The sequence below is a fragment of the Suricata suricatta genome, chromosome 2 (assembly GCF_006229205.1).
Source record: "Suricata suricatta isolate VVHF042 chromosome 2, meerkat_22Aug2017_6uvM2_HiC, whole genome shotgun sequence".
NCBI lineage: Eukaryota > Metazoa > Chordata > Mammalia > Carnivora > Herpestidae > Suricata > Suricata suricatta.
Genome location: NC_043701.1, coordinates 59762561 through 59782727, shown reverse-complemented (window position 1 = coordinate 59782727; position 20167 = coordinate 59762561). Strand labels below are relative to the sequence as shown.

The following is a 20167-nucleotide window of genomic DNA, read 5'->3' as shown; positions in this document are numbered from 1 at the left end:
TTTCTGCACCCTTTTCAAAGCATCTTTATCACTGAGAATTATTTGTAAAAATTCCACTATTTGATGTCGTAAGTCTATAAATAAAGGCTCAAAACCTGGTGAGATAGAGATAGAAGAAGATGATGATGCCAGGAAGATGATGCCAAGAAAGAAAGAAACTGCATGAATCTCTCTTTCTCATCTGCTGCTACCCCGTCAGGGAGTCCTGGACCAGCCAGAGCGGGCCTCCGGTAGTCCAGCTCTTGATTTCAACTCACATAATGATCCCAAAGGTGTGGGATCAAGCCCCATGTTGGGTTCTGTACTGAGCATGGAACTTGTTTAAGATTCTCTCTCTCTCTCACTCTGCCCATTTCACCCACTCATGCACTCTCTTTCTCTCTAAAATAAAAAAAAAATATATATGTAGTCACTTTTTAAAGGGGATATGGTATGTCCTAAGTAATTTCAAGACGACTGTGATTGTGTGACTTTAGGATACAGTCAGTATTCAAGTTACCACTTTGTTGGGTTCTATGGATTCCTTTTAATATTGTGAACAGCAGAGCTAAGAAGGCCTCTAACGATCCCTGGTTAATATTATTGCCCCTGTGTCATCTCTCCTTTTATGGACTATTCACTTCTTAGGCATTAAAGAGGGCAGAGAAATAAGATATCACTTCCAATGTTATGTTACAAAAAGACTATGGCTTCCATCCTGGGTGCTCTTTCTATCTTTCTTGCTGTCTCTTCACCAACTAGATGCCCTCTGAGGGCCACTGGGATGAAGATGCACCCAGCTAGCAGTTTTCACCATCTGTCCTTGGTCTGGGTGGCCCCCTCGATTTCAGCCCATTTAATAAAAGTCATAGTTTGGTCCCCTACTTTCATTTTGACCATGGACTCATAGGTGCCAAGAAGAAGTGAGCCTTGTCCCCCTCAATCTGAATCTATTCCTGCTAGCTCTATAAGATCTTTTCCACAGGGTTCTTTTACATATTGGCTGAGTTTCTGAGACGTTCCCCAGTTGGGACATTTACTTTTCCAATGTCCTTTCTACTTGTGCATTGATCCCTTGCTAAGGAGGTCCTGGGCTTCCCGCCTTTTGGTGGTGGGACCTCCTCCATCCTTTCATAGTCCTTTCCCTTTAAAACAGTGGCAAGGAGGCTGACTTTTTCCTCACCTTTTTCTCAGCTCCCCTTTTGGCAGTGTCATCCCTGTTCATGTAGACTGTTAGCAACCTCGATCAACTGCATGACATTCATTCTACGAAAACCCTCAAGCTTTTGGAGCTTCCTTCTGATATCAGGAGTGGCTTGGGCCACAAAAGAGGGGTTGCATCTGTTGGCTTTCTTGTGCTTCAGAATCAGACGGGGTGTAAATGCAGTAAGCCTCGAATAGCCTCTAATAATATTCCCTGGGGGATTCCCCTTGCTGCTGAGTAATTGAGAGTACATTGGTCATATTTATGGGTGTCTTAGCCCCTGCTTAAATCTTCCGGAGGAGAGCCTCTTGTTACCAGCAGATGTAGACTTGTCCTTCTTCTGTAGTTAAGTCCCACATAGGATGTTCTTTAGGTGCGGGAGTACTAGCCCAGGTGCCAGGATCAACAACACTGGCTGGTGCATGTTCCTCAAGGTATTGCCAAGCTCCTCTCATAATTCTCTGTCTGCAGCTATTGGTAGTCTTCCCAAGTCGGTGGGTCTGAAAGAGGACTCCATTAGGTATCATTGCCTGTGGTTTTTCAGAATATGATGGTGTGTTAGGTTTCCAATTGAGGAGATCAGTAGTGGAGAAAGGCTGGTAATACATCATGGAGCAGCCTGGCTGGAGGGTTCCATTTTCATTACGTCTCTCAGGTTTCCCTCGATCTGGCATCCCAGCCAGCATACCAGTTTCTCATAGTGGCATCTGGAGAGCACCTGCACCTGGCCGAGGGCACAATCTGGCTGCTGGTCTGGAGGAGAGAGGATCTGTCAAGTCTGGAGGTGGTGGAGTATCAGGAGCCAGGGAGGGGATGTGTAAAAGGGAGGAGGGGGGGCAGGTGCTGATGGTCTCAGGGGAGCATATGGCTATGGCAAAATTGGTTCTTCCTCCAGATCACCAGCGGGAATTTGTGGAGGTCGGGACCTTGGTACCCTAGTCTGTCCCTATTCTTTGCAGGTAAATTGCACCCAACGGGGGTGGTTTTGGGCAATCTCTAACCAGGAGTCAATACACAGGAACTGGTCAGAGTAACCTGGGTCTCTGGTAATAACATGCCAGACATGGCAGATCATTGGAACATCTAAGGTTCTTAAGGGCCATCCTACCTCAAAAGTGGGCCATTCCAACTCACATAGGGGTCATCTTAATTCCATAGTCTCCTGAAAACCTCCTTCTCAAAGTTGTTAATCATAGTTTCAAGAACTGTGGGTTTGCTCTGTCCTAACCCCATAATGTTCCCATGAGGCGGTGTCACAAAGACAGACAAAGGGGTAGGAGTGCCCTTCTAATGAGGAGACCAGTCAGATGCCTGTCTGGTCATGTCCCAAAGGAACTTAGGTGAAGCTTAGCTGTAGCAGTCCCAGCTTTGTGACTTATGATTGGAAACTATTCCAACGTCACCATGGACTGTATGCCATTCACCACGGAAATCACAGACAGGCACACTCAGACTCTGTAGGCTTTTGGAGACTTTAAGGCTGCCCACCCATGGAGCCACAGAATCGAACTTGGCAGGCAAGCCAAACCGAGTTGCACATTCACACTCACATACACATTAGAGGTTATTATTATATTCTCTTCCACAGAATTTCTATGAATGAGATCCACTGGGATCTCCGGAGAGTAATCAGCTCCCCTTTCCACCACTATGTGTGGGCAGGATAGATTTAGGGCCCAGGTCTTACCAGTTTCCAACATCACTTCCAGGTCCTCTTTTGCCAAGTCTCCTTGAGTCCAGAGGGAATTGTGGATCAGGGTCGGCCCAAGGCAACCGAGCTGGAGACTGCCTAAATTCAGGCTGGGAATGCCTTCTCCTTTGTGATTCAATTCCTCATTCTGTCACCACCTCACTGTTTTCCTAAACTGGTAGCAACAATGGGCCAGCATGGTTGGATTTCCTGATCAGGGAACCAAATCTTACAGAATCTGGTTTGGGTCACTGGTGGAAGAACCAAGCAGCACTCAGAGATCTTGGAAGGGAGGAGGTTTATTTTATACTGGTGGGCTCAGAGGAGATCATTCTGCAGAAGTCTGAGCCCAGAGGATTAGCAGAGGGAACAATTTATAGCCAGTTACTTCTGCATTCCTCATTAATCAGGGAATGGTATTTCCTATTCGTCCTGTTGGCCATCTTACAGCAGATTTTCCCTATCAAGTCCATCTAGAGGGAGGAGTGAGGATGAGGCATTTATTCTCTGTCCCTTCCTTGTTTTGTCTTCACAGTTCTAGTATGGCCTGCATGCCTTCTAGGCTACAGCTCCTGCGGAGTGGCCCCACTGTCCTTGGGTTCCATTAAGGTTTTTTTCTTTCCCTTTGTTTCTTTGGGCCTGGATGTCGTCTGCTTTCATCAGTATCCCTTATTGGCTTCCTCATTTCTGCTCACATCTCTGGAAGCAGTACATTCATTAATGCCTCTCCAGTTTGTCCATGTGAGTTACATTCTGTTTCCTGGAATAAAAATGGCTGATATCCCATGAAAATTCAAATCCATTCCTTAGGGCAGAGTGGAAATGGAAGCCCCCATTCTCTCCAGGGTCTTGGGTTACCCCAACTCAAATGTCTCTTGCTTTTCTCAGGAAAGAAAAGATTTCATGAATATCAACAGATTCAAATAAATAATGAAGGTGGAGAGCAGAGGCAGAGATGTTGACAGTAATATCATCGGGGTACTAGATCAGTAGGTAAACATGGCCATGTGTGCATCCACAAAGAGGACTCACACATCTTCCCCACTTCCCTGTGAGCAAGGCCAGAGACTGCAGCTTCAGCTTCAGTCGGGACAACTTCATGCCAGAGCAATGAAGAGTCTAGCAAGGGGTTCTGACATGACTCCACTACCCTCCTATGAAAAGTCCTTCCAACTTGTTCTGGACTTTGGAGAGAATTGAAAAAAAAAATCCACAAATAATTGGAAGTACACACGTGTCTTGAAACTGGATTTTGAGTTTCTATTCCACATGATTTTTCCATTGGGCAATTTCGGGTCAAAATATTAAGTAGATTACAGGAGAAAACATGGTACCCCCTTAAGAAGAAATGATGCAGGACCTATGTATACCATGTCACAAGATCAATATCATACACCTGTAGCAGGGCGAAGATTTTTTTTTAACTTTGATGCATTTTCTTTAGAGCAGTAGTCTCCATTCAATTTAACAGTGATAGAAATTTTTGTGGAAAGGTACTTTTTCAGGGTTTAGGTAGATTAATGGAATAAGGTGTCCACACAGGAGTGCTAATTGAGATATTTTAGATTTCTGTTTCTGCATAACAACATATAATAATTATTGAATGTGCACCATAAGCCAAAGACTGTTCTGGGCCTTATGTATACTTTAAATCATTGTGGGGCGCCTGGGTGGCTCAGTGGTTTAAGCGACTGACTTCGGCTCAGGTCATGATTACTGATTGCACAGAGCAAGGTTGATCCTGCTGTTACCCAAGGACTTTTGCCTTATTGTTCCCTCGGGATTCACTAATTACATGGATCATAATAATCCTGACTTAACGGTCAAATAATGATTGGACTCATTAGTCTTCTCCTTCCACTTTGTCATCTTAAAATCCCTGAACTCATGATCTTCCCTCCCGTTCTGATAGCTCTTTTTACATCCCTCATTATTTACTCACTGAAATCTGAAACTTTAGTTTTCTGTGGTTTGTCCTCCTTGTTCACCCTTGCAAAGTGCTACTTCCCAAGTTCTGTGGATACTAACCCCCAAATATCTCACAAATCTTTTTTGCCCCTTATCTGTGATCTCTGCCTTCACTTAGGTCCTTAGCCCAGCCCTCCTGTTCTTGTTTTGTTTTTTAAAGTTTTATTTATTTATTTTTTATTTTAATGTTTTATTTATTTTTGAGCCAGAGAGAGACAAAGGATGAGCAGGGGAGGGGAAGAGAGACACACACAGAATCAGAAGCAGGCTCCAGGCTCTGAGCTGTCAGCACAGAGGCTTAACCGAATGAGCCACCCAGGCGCTCCTGCCGAGCCCTCCTGGATTGCTGCAATAGGCTTCTATCTTATCTCTGGTTTCACTTCCCCATCTACATTCATTCCAATTGTCACACCTATGTCACATTAGTTATTTTAATTATTATTTTAGAATTGCAACTTTTTACATCATCCATCTGTTGTAAATCTTCCCATTTTGTTTATTTTTTAAAATTAGTTTTTAATGTTTATGCATTTTTGAGAGAGAGAGAGAGACAGACAGAGACAGAGAGAGCTGGGGAGGCCAGAGAGAGAGGGAGACAGAATCTGAAGCAGGCTCCAGGCTCTGAACTGTCAGCCCAGAGCCTGAAGTGGGGCTTGAACTCATGAACCATGAGATTATGAACTGAGTTGAAGTTGGACACCTAACTGACTGAGCCATCCAGGTGCCTCCAAATCTTCCCATTTTAAATTTTGAGAAGCTCATACTGTTTTCCTAGAAGTCTACATGCATTAGCATGCTGTGGGATCTTCTGTACCTTTCCAGAATCATCATGATCCCACATGGATCCTTTATTTCATGTTGAGCATCACATTCACAGAGCCATAAATCAGGCTCTTTGATCCCTCTATCACTTTGCACATCCTGTTTTCTTGGCCTTAAAGTCATCTTTCTCCCTTATCTCCTCTTCATCCCCAACCACTTCTTTCCATGGTCCATGTTTAGCTCTTCCTTACCTTCTGCCCCTGTCTCCCGTTCCTTATGGAGAGTGGGAGAGTAATTAATCACTCCTATTTGTCTTTCGAAAAGGCTCAAGACCAGAATTTCAGGATGTCCCTTCCTTATCTCCAGGCTGTTATGAACCTCCTCTTCAACCAATTTTCCAGTTATCCTATGTATCTCCTAATCATAACACCCTTGCTTTGGCATGCTAAGACAGGAGCAGACAGTAGGATCATGGAAGAAATGAAATTATATTTCTCTCTGCATCTTCAGGCTCTAGAACAACACTTTGCTGTTCAACAAATTTTTGCCAGTGAGAAATGAGTGAGAAAATAAGTTGACCAATTTCCTAACATTTTCTCCTTCAGACAAAAGAGAAAAGGTAAAAACCAGAACTCCTATCTGAACCAAGGACAGCTGACCATTGTCTATGATAGTTGTGTTTTCATTGAGTTCACAAATGTAAATTAGAAGTAAAGACATTTTTGATAAACTAATATATATTACATACATAGTTCTATATTATGTATTATGTGATATGTAGCATCTATTATGTAATTGTCTTATATATAATTAGTAATATAAGATACCATATGTCCAACAGTATGGAATAAAGAAGACTGGAACTTGAGAAGGCAAAGTACTTAACAGATCAGAAATACATAGACTTCTTTCTACCAAAGTCTGAAGTAATTTTACCTGAATGGCAACTGCCAATGAGATACGTTACTTCTATCTGAGACCATTTATATGGGCATAAACCGGATGTTTATGTTTTAATCTTTTTTCACTTTTTCTTGCATTTTATGTGAATTTTTCAAGAACTGGGATTCTACATTTGTCACCAATGTGAGGTTGCTCCTTGGTGAGTCAGAAACTGCACCAGGTTGAGTTGGTGCACACAAAAATTTTTACTTGCCGCAAATAAGGAGATCGCAGGGAATGACTTCCAAAGCCGTGACTCCAAGAGCAAGGGAGAATGGATTCCTTTCATTTAGGGTTCGGATGAATATTTGGATAGGGAAGCCTTGTCATCCCATGCAGCGGTGGGCCTAAGGTTGCACACCCCCCTTAAGGAAACATGTCTTTTTATATGTTATGTAAATGAGGTTCCAGCTGGTTGTCCCTCATTCTAGAGGTTGCTTCACCATCTGCGCAGGCCTGAGTCAGGAGTTCAGCTCAAACTTGTCAGGGTGGTCTGGGCAGGCTGGAGGGCTGGGGAGGGCAGTCCCTATGCCTCCAGGTGGTTTTGCTTTCCTTTTGCCTGTCTTCAGAGCTAAGCTGGAAAGAAGAGCTTGAGGACAAAAGTGGGACAAAAGTCAGTGAGTACAATAAAGGTCAGGTCTTAGGGGCTGGTGATGGACTGAGCAGATAAACATATAGCTTATGGCTATAGATTTTATTTATTATTTGTTTAATACTTATTTAATAATTACTTGAGAGAGAGACAGAAAGAGAGAGAGAGAGAGAGAGAGAGAGAGAGAGAGAGAGAGAGAGAGAGAGGGAGAGAATGCAAGCAGGGGAGGGGCAAAGATAGAGGGAGACAGAGGATCTGAAGCGGAAGTGGGGTTGAAACCCACAAACCCCAAGATCATGACCTGAGCTGAAGTCCCACGCTTAACCAAGTGAGCCCCTGGGTATAGATTTTTAAATGATAACATTTTTGGGTTGCAGGGAACCTCTAAGATACTTGCAGTAGAAATAATTTGCCTATAGACAGCAGAAAAGTCAGTAAAAGCATAAGATATTTGAATAAATGTATAAAATAGAGTAAAGCAGGAGACAGAAACTTACTGTAACATTTCTCTGGTCCTGCTGGAAGGAGTGTGCCTTTCTCCTCTGAGGTCCTTTCCCATATCTACAGAGGCTACCATTTTTCCACCTTTGCTCTCCTGACTTTTTTTTTTTATTTTTTTTAATGATTTTTTATTCATTTTTGAGAGACAGAGATAGTGTGAGCAGGGGAGGGTCAGAGAGAGAGGGAGACACAGAATCTGAAGCAGGCTCCAGGTTCTGAGCTAGCTGTCAGCACAGAGCCCGACTAGAGGCTTGAACTCATGAACTGTGAGATCATGACCTGAGCTGAAGCCGGCCGCTTAACCGACTGAGCTACCCAGGCGCCCCTCTCCTGACTTTTAAAAATAAGCATTTAAATACAGAGTAGCAAACCTCTTCCCACCTTACTGAAAAGGAAGTTAAACCAGCCCGCCACCACCACATTCTTTTTGGCAACCATCCTCTTCTCATCCTTAAGTTTCTGGAAAGAGCTGTTGATTATCTTTGCCTCCACTTTCTGAGTTGTCATTCCCTCAAGTGACTTTCCGCAGACCACTCCACTGAAAACACTCTCACAACATCCACACTGCCTTCTTTGTTGCTCAGGGCACATGAGCAACATTTCATTTGACCATTTTTTAATTTGACCACTCTGTAGCATTTGGCGATATTGACAGTTGTTGCCTTTACGTTTTCTCTTTCTTTGATTTTTATGACATTATCTGCTTGTGGTTCTTCTACCGTTTTGGCTATTCCTTCTCAGTTCCCTTCATTAGCTTCACATCTTCTGTTCCCAAACCTTGATGTTCCTAGTGTACCCTCTTGGGGCTTCGCTTTTTCAAATGACACACTTTCCTGGGGGGGGGGGAGAGCATCTCCTCTACTCTTATGTCCTTAATATGCCAATCATCTGCAAATCTGTATCTCCTGCCCAGATATTTTGAGAATATCTTGATTTCATATTCAGGAGTCTTCAATGTGTTACACATATTCCCTGAGGTGAGTAAAAATAACCTGTGAGGTTAAAGGAAGAAAAAGAGCTTGCTTCAGATCCCCTGTCTCCCTCTCTCTCTCTGTCTCTCTCTCTCTCCCTCTCTCAAAAATAAATACAAATTTTAAAAAATGGAAGAAAGGGGCACTTGGGTGGCTCAGTCAGTTGAGCATCCGACATTGGCTCAGGTCATGATCTCCTATTTCTTGGTTTCGAGCCTCGCTTCAGATTCTGTTTCTCCCTCTCTCTCTGCCTCTCCCCCATTCGCTCTGTCTCTGTCTCCCAAAAATAAATAAAAAATTTAAAAATGGAAAAAAAGTAGATTTTTTCCTAATTGTGTTTACTTTCTAATCTAAAAAATGAGGATATTATTTTTTGTTAATATGTACGTATTCATCAGCAGCAGCGTCCTCGGTGCCTTCTTTGTCCTCTTGCTCTGAGTTGCAGAGAACCTGCTTTGTCTCTAGGTCTTCAACCACCCATACACCTGCAAAGGCAGCAGGAAGCTCAAGTTCTGATGAGTGTTTCTTGCAGGGAGCTGGTCCCGCATAGGCACATCCAGCTACCTGTGGCCATTGATTTTCTTCTCACTTTTCACCCTTCACTCCTGAGCTCCAGCAAAATCAGGAGGTACAAATCCTGAATACAATGGTTATTCCTGAATGATGCTGACAGGCTTGTACATCCACTCCAAAACAACTCACGGACCTGTAGTTGCATGAGTTACTTAGCATATTCCATAGCGTTGGCCAAGAGTCACTGTGGTGTTCCAAATAGCTCGAGAAATAAGGCTGTCATCAATCCAAACCATTCTATACAGGTCGTACTACATCCAAACTGTGAATTTTATTAACATAATAATAAAAGAATCACGATTTTAACATAGTAGAATCTTTGCAATGCTTTTTGTGGCTTTTTTTCAGAGGCAGAGTACCTACCTATGAAAATATTTTTCCCACATAGACTTTTACTGGCTATCTCCTGGGAAAGCTTATTTTTATTTTGCAAAGAGTTTCAAATTTGAGGACATGTATTTGTCAGTATTTTGCCATCTAACAGATATATTTTAAAACATAATCAACATTTTCTGTGTGTTCAAGATTAGAGTAATATTTTAAAACAGTGAGAAAATTACTACTTTATGAAGACACTCATGGTAAGGAGATAAAACTGTATGAAAACTGGTATTTAGACATGTTTCTACATTTAACATGATTTTATTGGCAAAAGTGGCCAAGCATTTATTCATACTTGGATTCTGGCAAGTTGTGAATGAATTGCAATGATAAATTGGCTTTGAAAGCAAGAGTCTGGCAAAAATCAGTGGACACATTCTGTAAAAACTGGCTATTTGGAATTTGCAATGGAATTTTGTATACTTTCTAGCCATTTGCTACCTGTTGCTACACATTATTTAGGCCAGTAAAATTGGCAAAAATTTGTAATAATTTCCAAGAGAGCTAGTTGTTAACATTTACCAGCACGGCACTGATGATGGCTCAGATGTCACAAGGTACTTCTGCCACTCTCCCACACCTGCCTTTCTTTCCTCTTGTCTGATTTATTAAGAATCATGGCTTTAAGTGAATGTAGCAAGAGATGTCACGATGTGTGGAAAATAATATTGCAACTGCCCTAAAAATCTGACCGGGACTGCAGAGGGACAGTCAGCTGTTGTGGTTTGTTGCAATTCTGAGTCTGTGAGCACAGAGGAAGATCGGATTTTCAAAGCCTCATCCTGATTAATTTCAGGCAAGCAGATTTGCTCTGATTTAAAGACTACACAGAATGAGTTTCCCAGTCCAGATCTATCAATCTTGCAGTTTCCAATAGATTATAGTAATAATAGGTTCTTTCAACATGAGGTTTTAATATTATAAGTTTTCATGATTTTCAGAGGCTTCATTTTGTCAATGGGAAAAGAGAATATATGCTTCAGTATTATTATTCAGATGATATTTAAAATTGGAATTCAGGGGCACCTGGGTGGCTCAGCCAGTTGAGCATCCGACTTCAGCTCAGGTCATGATCTCACGGTTCATGGGTTTGAACCCCGCATCCGGTTCTGTGCTTACAGCTCAGAGTCTGAAGCCTGCTTTGGATTCTGTGTCTTCATCTCTCTCTCTCTGCCTCCCCCTAACCCACTTACTCTCTTGCTTTCTCTCTCTTCCTCTCTCAAAAATAAATATTAAAAAATTTTTTAAATTGGAATTCAGAATTTGGAATCTTTGATCTAAGAAAAATAGGTAAACAAATAAAAAGTTGCATAAAGTTCTCCTAGAAAGACTAGTCAGATTCTATCTCTGGATAAATTGATGAATTAAAGTAAATCCCTAAGCCATTTATTTTCTTTATAGTCTATCTAATTGCAGACTACTTTATAGTCTACCTGGGCCAGATTGTTTGAATTTTAAAATATGGGTTTAGTATATCCTCATTAAAGAGTTCATGAATGTGTCAAGAATATCTGCTATTTTCAAAAGCACTAATTTGCTAACAAATTCTGAGTGTTTATGTATAAGTAGTGGCCCTAGATACCAGAGAGAAACTCGAGAGTGTAAAGTAAAAATAATTCTGCAACCCAGTTCTTCTCTGGCTTATCATATATATTTAGGGATTCAGAGAATCTATGGATGAAATGGGTTGTAATAAAACTATGATCCGAGAGAAACAAAGGGAACACTATATATATTGCTGAGTGAGAGGGGAAAAAAAGACAAGTTAGTAAGTATAGGAGAGAACGCTTTTATTGAATCTGAAAATGACAATGTCAAATATACACAAGGAGAAAAATGAACTATTAGATCCCTTCCGGAGTAGTACCTCTCAAAGGCTATTTGGCATTTACAACTTCCCCTCTCCTATAATAAATATAAATGCATTTTATTATAAGTAACATTTTCAGAGTAACTGTCACTTATCATTTTATTTTAAGTAACATTTGTCCTTGAAGTCTGTTCTGGAAAGACCCAAAGCAAAGGCTCACCAGGTGTATGTTTCAAAGTTTCGACATTCAAGCTTTTTGCAGTTAGTGGGAATGATGTTTCAAAACCGGATTTCACCTATTGCCTTGCATGTCTTGACTGTTGGTAAATGTGCTCATTTAAGAATAGATTGAAACTTCTTGTATCAATGATGTTTTCTCTAAATAGCAAAAGTGTTATGTGAAGCGTTTGCTTGAATTATTGAAGCTGGGCGGCTGCTCCCAGAGCCTTCTCCCTGGAGGACGCCTACCCCAGGCCTCCCTGAAGACCCCCAGGGCGGAGGAGACGTTCCCACCTCCGCGGAGAACAATCAAAGTCTCGCTGCCCCACTCCACTGTTATTAGAGCTTAGTCCCCAAAAACCTCCTAGGACCCACTGCCAGGCGTGAAACCAGGCTGCCCGGCTCTGAACAAAGAGCGGTGCTGCGGGCAGGCACTTGCTGCGGAGCCGCCACTTCCCACAGCTGCCTTGTGGCACCTGTTAAATTCTTTCTGTAGGTGCTGGCACAATGGTGTATTATTGGGTTAGCAAAGACTTTTATTAACAAAAGACTTCCAGCTGATGCAGTCATACTTGGGATGCATGAAGCAACTAAAAGGTTAAGGGATACAATGGGCCTGTGTAGACAGGATCCTCATTCTCAGAGTGAACCAAACAGATGAGCAGAATGACTTACAGAATGATTTCTTAATAGGATTTCCCCTATTAAGGATACATACGAAGGGTATATATTATCCCTTCATTTCACCATCTGGCATTTGAAAAGGACTGTCACATATTTCTAATAACTGCTATTTCACCAGACTCAGGATGTCATGTCGGTAAGTGAACCCTTGATTGTTCATTGGTCCAACCCGTTATTTGGCATTAAAAAGAGGTCCCTAAAGAGGAAAGTCTGTGACACCTGTGTTGTTGTCAACAGGAGCCCAAAGGAAAACTTAGGTTCCCCAAAGGTTTACCATATGGCTTTCTGGGCAGAAAGCACAAAGGCTTGTGAGATGCTCTCCACAAATCAGGTGGCTAACAGCTTAATATCAAGAAACAGCTAAGCATATTGGAAAGACAAATGGTGAGTGTGGTAGGGCTGATAGGAGGTGTGTTCCTCAGAATCAAGATGAACACTAGTCAGGAATATTGACAGTTATTTCTCTTGCAAACCACAGAAATAAAAAGGTCACAAGAAAGATGCCACCTCAGTAGAACAGAGTGACCCCTGTGCAACTTGCGAAGACCAGGGAATTTACCTGATGTTATGCACACAACTTCTACTCCAGCTATAGATATTACTAGAGAATTCTTCCCCAGTAAATATGGACACAAAAAATTCCCAGATCAAGCCAGTCACTCACCCTATCTATCCAAATAGAGCCAGTCTCACTCTGGCAAATGGTGAAGAGAGAGAACTTCATTATGGGGGCAATGGGGAAAAAAAGTAAGACCTCTGGAGGTGTAGTGGCTAAGGATGGCCCAGAAACATTATCTCTAAAAATTATTTACTGTAGAAAACTAAGAAAACTTGAGGAAAGTTTGAATTTTCTTTTTATTTGAAAGTAGTCATTTATTAACTGACCAGGTTTCAAAAGTAATCATGGTCAATACCTTAGTTCATCCTTCTAATAAGCCTATTGATCTGGCTGTCCCTGTTGCTAGCACCTCCACCTTCTATAAAATGGGTGGTCTTCTTCTTCATTCCCTCTTGTGGAGAAAATAACTTGAAGGGCCATAAAAAGTCGTTTGCTTCTTTGAAATGTTTTCCAACAGTACAGATCTTGCAAATCGTATCCTCCATGCAAGTGAGGCCATATTCAAAAGAGATGGAGCGATCAATGTGTTATCTGTCAGAACGATTGGCTTCTTGTTGATGTTGCCCTAACCATGCTTGTAGATCAATTCATTCACTGACTTCAGGTGTGGGTACCCCCATACTATTTATGGTTCCACAATCCTTAGCATAACAGAAGCCTTGTTGAGCTTAATGAAGCTGTCATTGAAGATCTGGAAAAGGCAAAGAAGCCCCAACACCTTTTGAACCGTTAGGCTCACTCCGTTGATACCTCTGATCCTGATGACAAATGCCAAGTTGGATTCCACAGGTATGTAGAACTTGCCAGCTTTTCTTGCCTTCATAACCATTCAAATCTCAGTTCTGTACATCTGCCTATATTCCTGTGGTAATGCAAAGCTTTGTCATAGATAAGCTTCTCCCATGTCTTTTGAAGCATCTTTTGGGCAAACTTCTTTCTCAGACGCTTGGTCTTCAACTCTACAAAATTCCTTTGGTTTTTCTTAAGGGTTTCTGGCACAGGGGGAATCTTCTTTTTCTTCTCTTTTGCACCCACCATGGTTCCAGCCAGAGAAGAGTTGATTTTTAAGCGAAGTTAAAAATTATAAAATCACAGGGGAGGAGTGAGATGAAAAGTCAGATTAATTTCCAGCCACCATGGTTGAGCAAACTAGTGCAGAGGGATGACCAGTGTAGGTCTACACATGTGGAAATACTGAATAAAATAAAACTGTTTAAAACATTTTCAACAATTTTTCATTTAGCTGAACACCAAGAGAAGAAATATTTAGGAAAGAAAAGCAAAATGGGAAATTGAAATCGTAGAGGTTAGCATGCCTGAAACAGGAAGGACTCACTGGAGTGCTAGAACAGAGAACAAACCTCAACAGGTCGGGCTGGGATTCTGAGATCCACATCCCATCTGTTCACACACTATGGGGCTCAGTGTCCAGGATTCAACTTCCATGTTTAAAGTGAGTTGCAACTACCTACAGGAAATAAAGACGGGCTGTCCCATTTCTGAAATGGGACTATAAACATACCCCTCCCCCATCTGACTTAGTGACAGAGGCAAGGATGCTTGCCATCCATAGTAATTCTATGTGGATGAGAAATCACTGATGAGAAATTCAGGTCCCAGAATTGTGCTATACATAGATGTGGATTCAGATTTTCAGCTTAGTAAAATGGGAAATATAAGAAATTAACACACAATTTATCCGGTATGCTAAATATTGTTGAGGCCAAGCAAAGGCACACAGGACAGCACTGTGAGCTATACTTCCATAGTCCTGACACAGGGGCTCACTGGAAAAGTGATCCCTCCTAAATATGAGCTCATAGGCAAATGTTACAGCACCAAAAGGAAAAAGATCATCAAGGATGGTCAGCAGACATAGCAAATTGTATTCTAAGAAAATGAGAAAATAGAGCAAGTTGGAAAAGATGTTCAGTATAAAGGATATAACTTGTTTGGCAAAAGAAGGGAGAATACGTTTTAAGAAAAAGTTACTTTAAAAATATTCCTTATATAAAGTCTGCAAATGCAATTCTACACAATGAAATAGAAGACACAAACATCCAAATGATAAGACACACATGTCAAGGTTATAAAAGACAAAGAAAGACGGTCCAGAGGAACTGTCCCAGATTAAAGGAGACCAAGGACACCTGACAGTTAAATGCAGTCACTACAGGACTCTGGGTTGGATCCTGGATCAAAGAAAGATGCAGGAAGCTGGGGAACTCATAAGGAGAGGAAAAAAATCTTGTGAGGCAAGGTGGGTTTGCAAGGCCTTCCACAGTCAGATGGAGACCAGCATCTACCTCCACTCAACCCCCTCTCAATTTCTGCTTGAGCACCAACCCCCAAGGCACCTGACTGACTGATACCAGGAGTGATTTGCCTTCTTATGCTAAAAATATGTGAATTGTACCTTGTGAAAAACTTGTTATAGGAGTTTCTTCTTTTGTGATTATAGGAACAAATGTTACATTTCCTGAGAAAACCTGTTTTTCTTCCCCTCAGAAAACAGGCTATTGACCCCTGCTCACAAAGACCTAACTCTTTGCTATGCTAAAAACTTTGCCTTGTATTTGAACGCTAAAGATTCCTTCCTATCCCATATGATAAACATCTAGTCACTTATTGATAAAGGTTATGCATGAGTCTTCTACCAATCTATGTTCTGGGAAATGTTTACATAACAAAGAATTTGTTATCAGAAATTATTGTCTAAGGCACTTGCCACTTCTGTTTTGTACCCCATACATTTTTTCAATAAACAAAGCTGACTCTCGGGAAGGCTAGCGTAGCCTGCCTGGTGATCAGAAAAGAAAGAAAGCCGAGGCTCTCCCACTCTCTTTTGCCAACACCATTCATCCTTCAGGGAGCCCTGGACCTGCTGGAGTTGTACTCCGGCAGAAAGAACATTCGTGGGAAAGCTGAAAAGATTTGTATGAGGTCTATATAAGTAGGGAAGTATTGTATTAATGTTAGTTTCCTGGCTTCAATGATAATAGTACTATGATCCTGAAAGATGCCGACCTTGGGATAAGCTTAGGGAAGGGTGTATGGGAGCTCTGTGTGATAATCAACGTCTAAAATTATTTCTAAGTAACCGAAGAAGGAGAAGGCAAAGAAAGAGGAGGAAGAGAAGAGCCAGGAAAGGTGCAGACGTTGGAGACGGGCTGAGGCTGGGCTTCAGAGAGTCTTCCACTCCAATCTGAGGAGCATAAATTTTATGCTGTAAATCTGGTCCCACGGTGGGGTGGAGCCCGGGTTAGCTGCGATCAAACCTGCAGGAGGTAAGCTTACCTGCAGCAGAAGGCGCTGCCCGGGACTGGGCGGGCAGGCGCAGTGCCACCGGGGCAGGGGTCATACCGCGGGAAGCGCAGGAATCCGGCGGTTCCAAAGCGAGCGCACCTAGCCGCCCAGCGCCTGCGCGCAGTCCCGGGAGCCACGAGACACCGCCCCCACGGGGGAGGGCCAGGCTCGGGGCGCCGAGGGGGCGGCGCAGACGTTGGCCCCGCCTCCTGTGGGGCGGTCCCGCAGTCCTCTTCGGCGTCTGCTGCTGGAGCAGCGCCGCCTGAGAGCTCCCCGGAGCTGGGCACCTGATCTGCGCCCAGGTACCCGGACTTGCCGGATCTGTGCTCACAAAGGCCACGGGCCCCGTCCAGGGGGCTGGACTGGAGTCCCCAGGACTGTTCTTCCCCTTCTTATACACGTACCCGTGTAGCTGTAGAGGAGGTTCTGTTCTGTGTAAGGCTTGTTGGAGAATCCGGCACCGTTCGCTGGGATGTGGTTTCCTTGTGCCGGGCCACTCCTTTGTTTTGTGCTGGTTCTACTGTCACACACTGGGCGTCCCTAACACTACAGAATGGGGGGCTTTGGGGCCTCACTGGGTTCACGCCGCGGAAAGCTTATGTTCTGCCCAAGAACACCCTAGTGGTCCCGTCCTGAAACTTAAACCTCCCTGGAGAGGGATCCATGAGCCTGGTCATAGGCAATCAACACGTGTGCAAATGAAAATGGAGAGAATACTCCATAATACTAGGTGGAAACAGAGCTCTTTTAAGGAACTGTACCTCCTCCCATTCTTACCTTGCCTCAGGGTTACTGGGAGAGTAAGACAGTATGGCTGACGCACCCAGTTAGCGTGAGCCCAGCCTGAGGAAGCTTTTAGGGGCGTTGCTCCTCTCTCCCCAGAAAAGAGGAGTGTATAATCCAATACTGCCGAGAGAAAATGTGTGCAGTCCATTACGATGCCTCTTGAATTCATAAAGAGTAGCTTCACTTACATTTCCTCTTAAACATTTTCTATTTTTCTTCCCTTTTTTCTCGTGTGACAGTGGATAAATGGCGAGCAAAAAGCGAGAAGTCCAGCTACAGGTGAGTATGACATTATACCAAAGATCTTTACTCGGTGCGCTGGCACTTGAGGATCTGTTTACGGCGCCTTCCTTCTTGCAGGCAGTCGTTAATAGTCAAAGCCTGTGGGATGAGATGTTGCAGAACAGAGGCCTAACAGGTACTGGGGTTCCCGTTTTCCAGTCATTTGCAATTCCGCCAAGGGCACCAGAGGGCACCCCAACACGGAGTGTATCTCCCCACTAACTGTAAAAACCTGCTCATCTGTGCCCTCGCCCCTGTCCCAGCATTGGGATAAGTGGCTCTTCTAGATATTTCGACTCTGTTTTTTCATGAATATCCTCATCTTCCAGTGATCGATGTTTACCAAGCCTGGTGTGGACCGTGCAAAGCAATGCAACCTTTATTCAGAAAACTGAGAAATGAACTGAACGAAGATGAACTTCTGCATTTTGTTGTAGTAAGAATAGCCTTTCCACTAAACTGTTATTTTCTTGATACTCTCAAGGGTTTCAATATTGTTCTTAAGGATTGTCTTAATTTAAAAAACCTGTCAACTCTTCGAAATGCACAATATTTACTTGGCAGTTTTACTAGTATATTTAGTTCTACTGGATCTGAAATGATCCAAATGATCATAATTTTTATCCCATTCCTATAGTGTTGAAATTGTTCACCATGGGTGTGAACATTGGAAAAGTCTAAAAATGGATGTTTGTCTATTGACCTATTTCTTTTCACCTAAATGTGCGTTTGTTGTGTCTTTTATAATAAAAACTGCAAGTACTGTTTAATGGATAGCATTGGGAAGGCCTCCGGTCCCTTAATAACCCAGTTACCGATTATTCGATGGTAGTGATTTCCCCCTCACTTCGCACCCAAATGTGACAAAGGGTTAAAATATTCCAGCTTATTGGGCTTCAATTTATCCACATCAAGTTAGCAAACGCTTAGAGCTTTGTTTTCAGTATGGTGGCCCCTAGACACAAGTGGCTTTTGATCCCTTGAAATGTGGCTAGTGTGACTGAGGAACTGAATTTCTTTTATGTTTTATTTTTGATATTTGAGAGAGAGAGAGAGCTCTGAGCCATCAGCACAGAGCCCAATGCGGGACTCTAACTCATGAACTGAGCTGAAGTCAGAAGCTTAACCGACTGAGCCACCCAGGTGCCCAAGAATAATTGATTTTTAATTTAATTTAATAAAATGTATAGTCAAGGAGTACCACCCAGGCACCCCAGTTGGTTAAACATCTGACTCTTGATTTCAGCTCAGGTCATGATCTTGCAGTTCGTGGAATCAAGCCCCATGTCAGGCTCTGTGCTGACAGCATGGAATCTGCGTGGAAGTCTCTCTCTCTCTCTCTCTCTCTCTCTCTCTCTCTCCCCCCCCCCCCCCGTCCCTCTTGCTTGTGTGTGCATGTGCATACATCTCTTAAAATAAATTTTAAAAAACTTAAAAAATATATGTTTACATTATTTTCACCTGTTTCTTTTTAGTTTTTAAATGTGGTACCTAGAGAATTTAAAAATATATGTGTGACCCACATTCTTTTTCTATTGGACATAAATAAGTGCAAACGCACTAGAGCTAAGATGCAGAAGCAGATAACTGATTTCATATCTTTATTCATTACATTTAACATATATGGTCCCTGATACAAACAAGAAAATTCACCTCATTGCATGGTTTCATGTGTATAGTCTTTCTGTGACCTCCCCAACCCACACCTTGGGACGAGTTTGTTTACTGACCTTACCTTGATTCTCTATCCCCTTGTGTAGATTCATTATTTATAGGACTTCTTTTTCTTAAGTTACATATAAGCAGTCTACACCTTAGAAACTCACCTCTTACTCTTTTCACTCTTCAAGAGAGTAGGTGGCTATAATAATTTTTAAATCTTTTTGTCCAGAGGTTGACTTTGTCTTTTGAAATGAGAGTGTTACAGTTTTTGAAAGGGTGAGGAATCTGTAATAGCCTGCTTTCCTCTGAGCCACCTGAGTGGATCTGGAATATGACTTGAGACTTGATCCTTAGCAGGGAGGAGAAATGGAGTTTAGAGGACAGAGAATGGGACCTGATGGGAATTGCCACATACAGTAGCCAAGGGGTTGGTGTGAGAAGTTAAAAGACAATATCAGGGGGCTCCAGCAGCTGGCAAATGGGTCATGGAGAATCAAGGGTTGGAAAATTCTCGAGTCCTGGAAGTTGGCAGTAGAGAAGTTTGTCTGGAAGTGGTAGGAGTGTAAGTTCACAGGCTAGGAATCATGGGAAAATGCCAGTGTCTGAAAATAATTGGGGTCAGTGGGGAGATACCAACAACAAGGCAGGCCCTCTGCATACTTGTCAGGCTACCTGGAAGGGAACTTGGTCACAGGAAGGCAAGGCAAAAAGTCCTTAGACACTGAGAAGGTGTAACTTGATGCTGTGTTTCCAGGTGGTTTAGAGGCATTAAATTCCTCTTTGTAGAACCTGGGTGGAGACCAACTTGGGCCATATATGTGAGCTCGCCATGGCTATGGTGGTGGAGGGGTGAGTGTGGAAGGAGAATTAGATCACATAGTTTGTTGGGCTCTCATTTCAGCTCAGCTCAGAGCCGTGTGAGGCTCCTCCCAACCCCAGAGACTTTGACTGTGACCTCCCATCATCCCCCAGCCAGACAGAATTCCTCAACCTTCTCCACAAGCAATCTGTGCTATTACTGTAGCCATCCCACTGGGAAGTGCTAGAAAGTTCTTTCCAAAGTATGTTTAGATTACTATTCATAATATTAGCGTGTGTTGAATTTAAAAACAAAAAAATTTTGTACATCAACCCTGAGTGGTTTTTCTTCTGTTATGTTCAAGTGCACTCAACAAAATGACATTCATATAAATTAATGTTGTTTTCTTGCTATGACCTGCCTGTAAAGAATGATAA

General features: G+C 42.6%; 2 protein-coding genes and 1 pseudogene across 4 annotated transcripts in view; 1 reads left to right on the top strand and 2 right to left on the bottom strand.

The window, feature by feature from the left end:
- Positions 1-6845: 6845 nt before the first annotated feature.
- LOC115275069 lies at positions 6846-17135 on the bottom strand. Its single transcript, XM_029918675.1, has 3 exons — positions 17025-17135; positions 16193-16613; positions 6846-7134 (listed from the first exon to the last, which is right to left on the bottom strand). The coding sequence occupies exons 1-3, from the start codon at positions 17133-17135 to the stop codon at positions 7007-7009; spliced, it is 660 nt and encodes a 219-aa protein (XP_029774535.1). The 3' UTR covers positions 6846-7006.
- LOC115281544 lies at positions 13151-13933 on the bottom strand (annotated as a pseudogene).
- The window catches only part of NME8 (NME/NM23 family member 8), a 43772-nt gene continuing 39985 nt past the window's right edge, over positions 16381-20167 (top strand). The window contains exons 1-4 of one of the 3 annotated variants that reach the window (XM_029956692.1): positions 16381-16503; positions 17227-17266; positions 17348-17405; positions 17599-17705. In XM_029956692.1, coding sequence (XP_029812552.1) covers positions 17234-17266; positions 17348-17405; positions 17599-17705 — 198 coding nt within the window. In that variant the 5' untranslated portion in view covers positions 16381-16503; positions 17227-17233. The remainder of the gene's footprint in view (positions 16504-17226; positions 17267-17347; positions 17406-17598; positions 17706-20167) is intronic. The other 2 variants (XM_029956685.1, XM_029956700.1) reach the window with 2 other exon arrangements.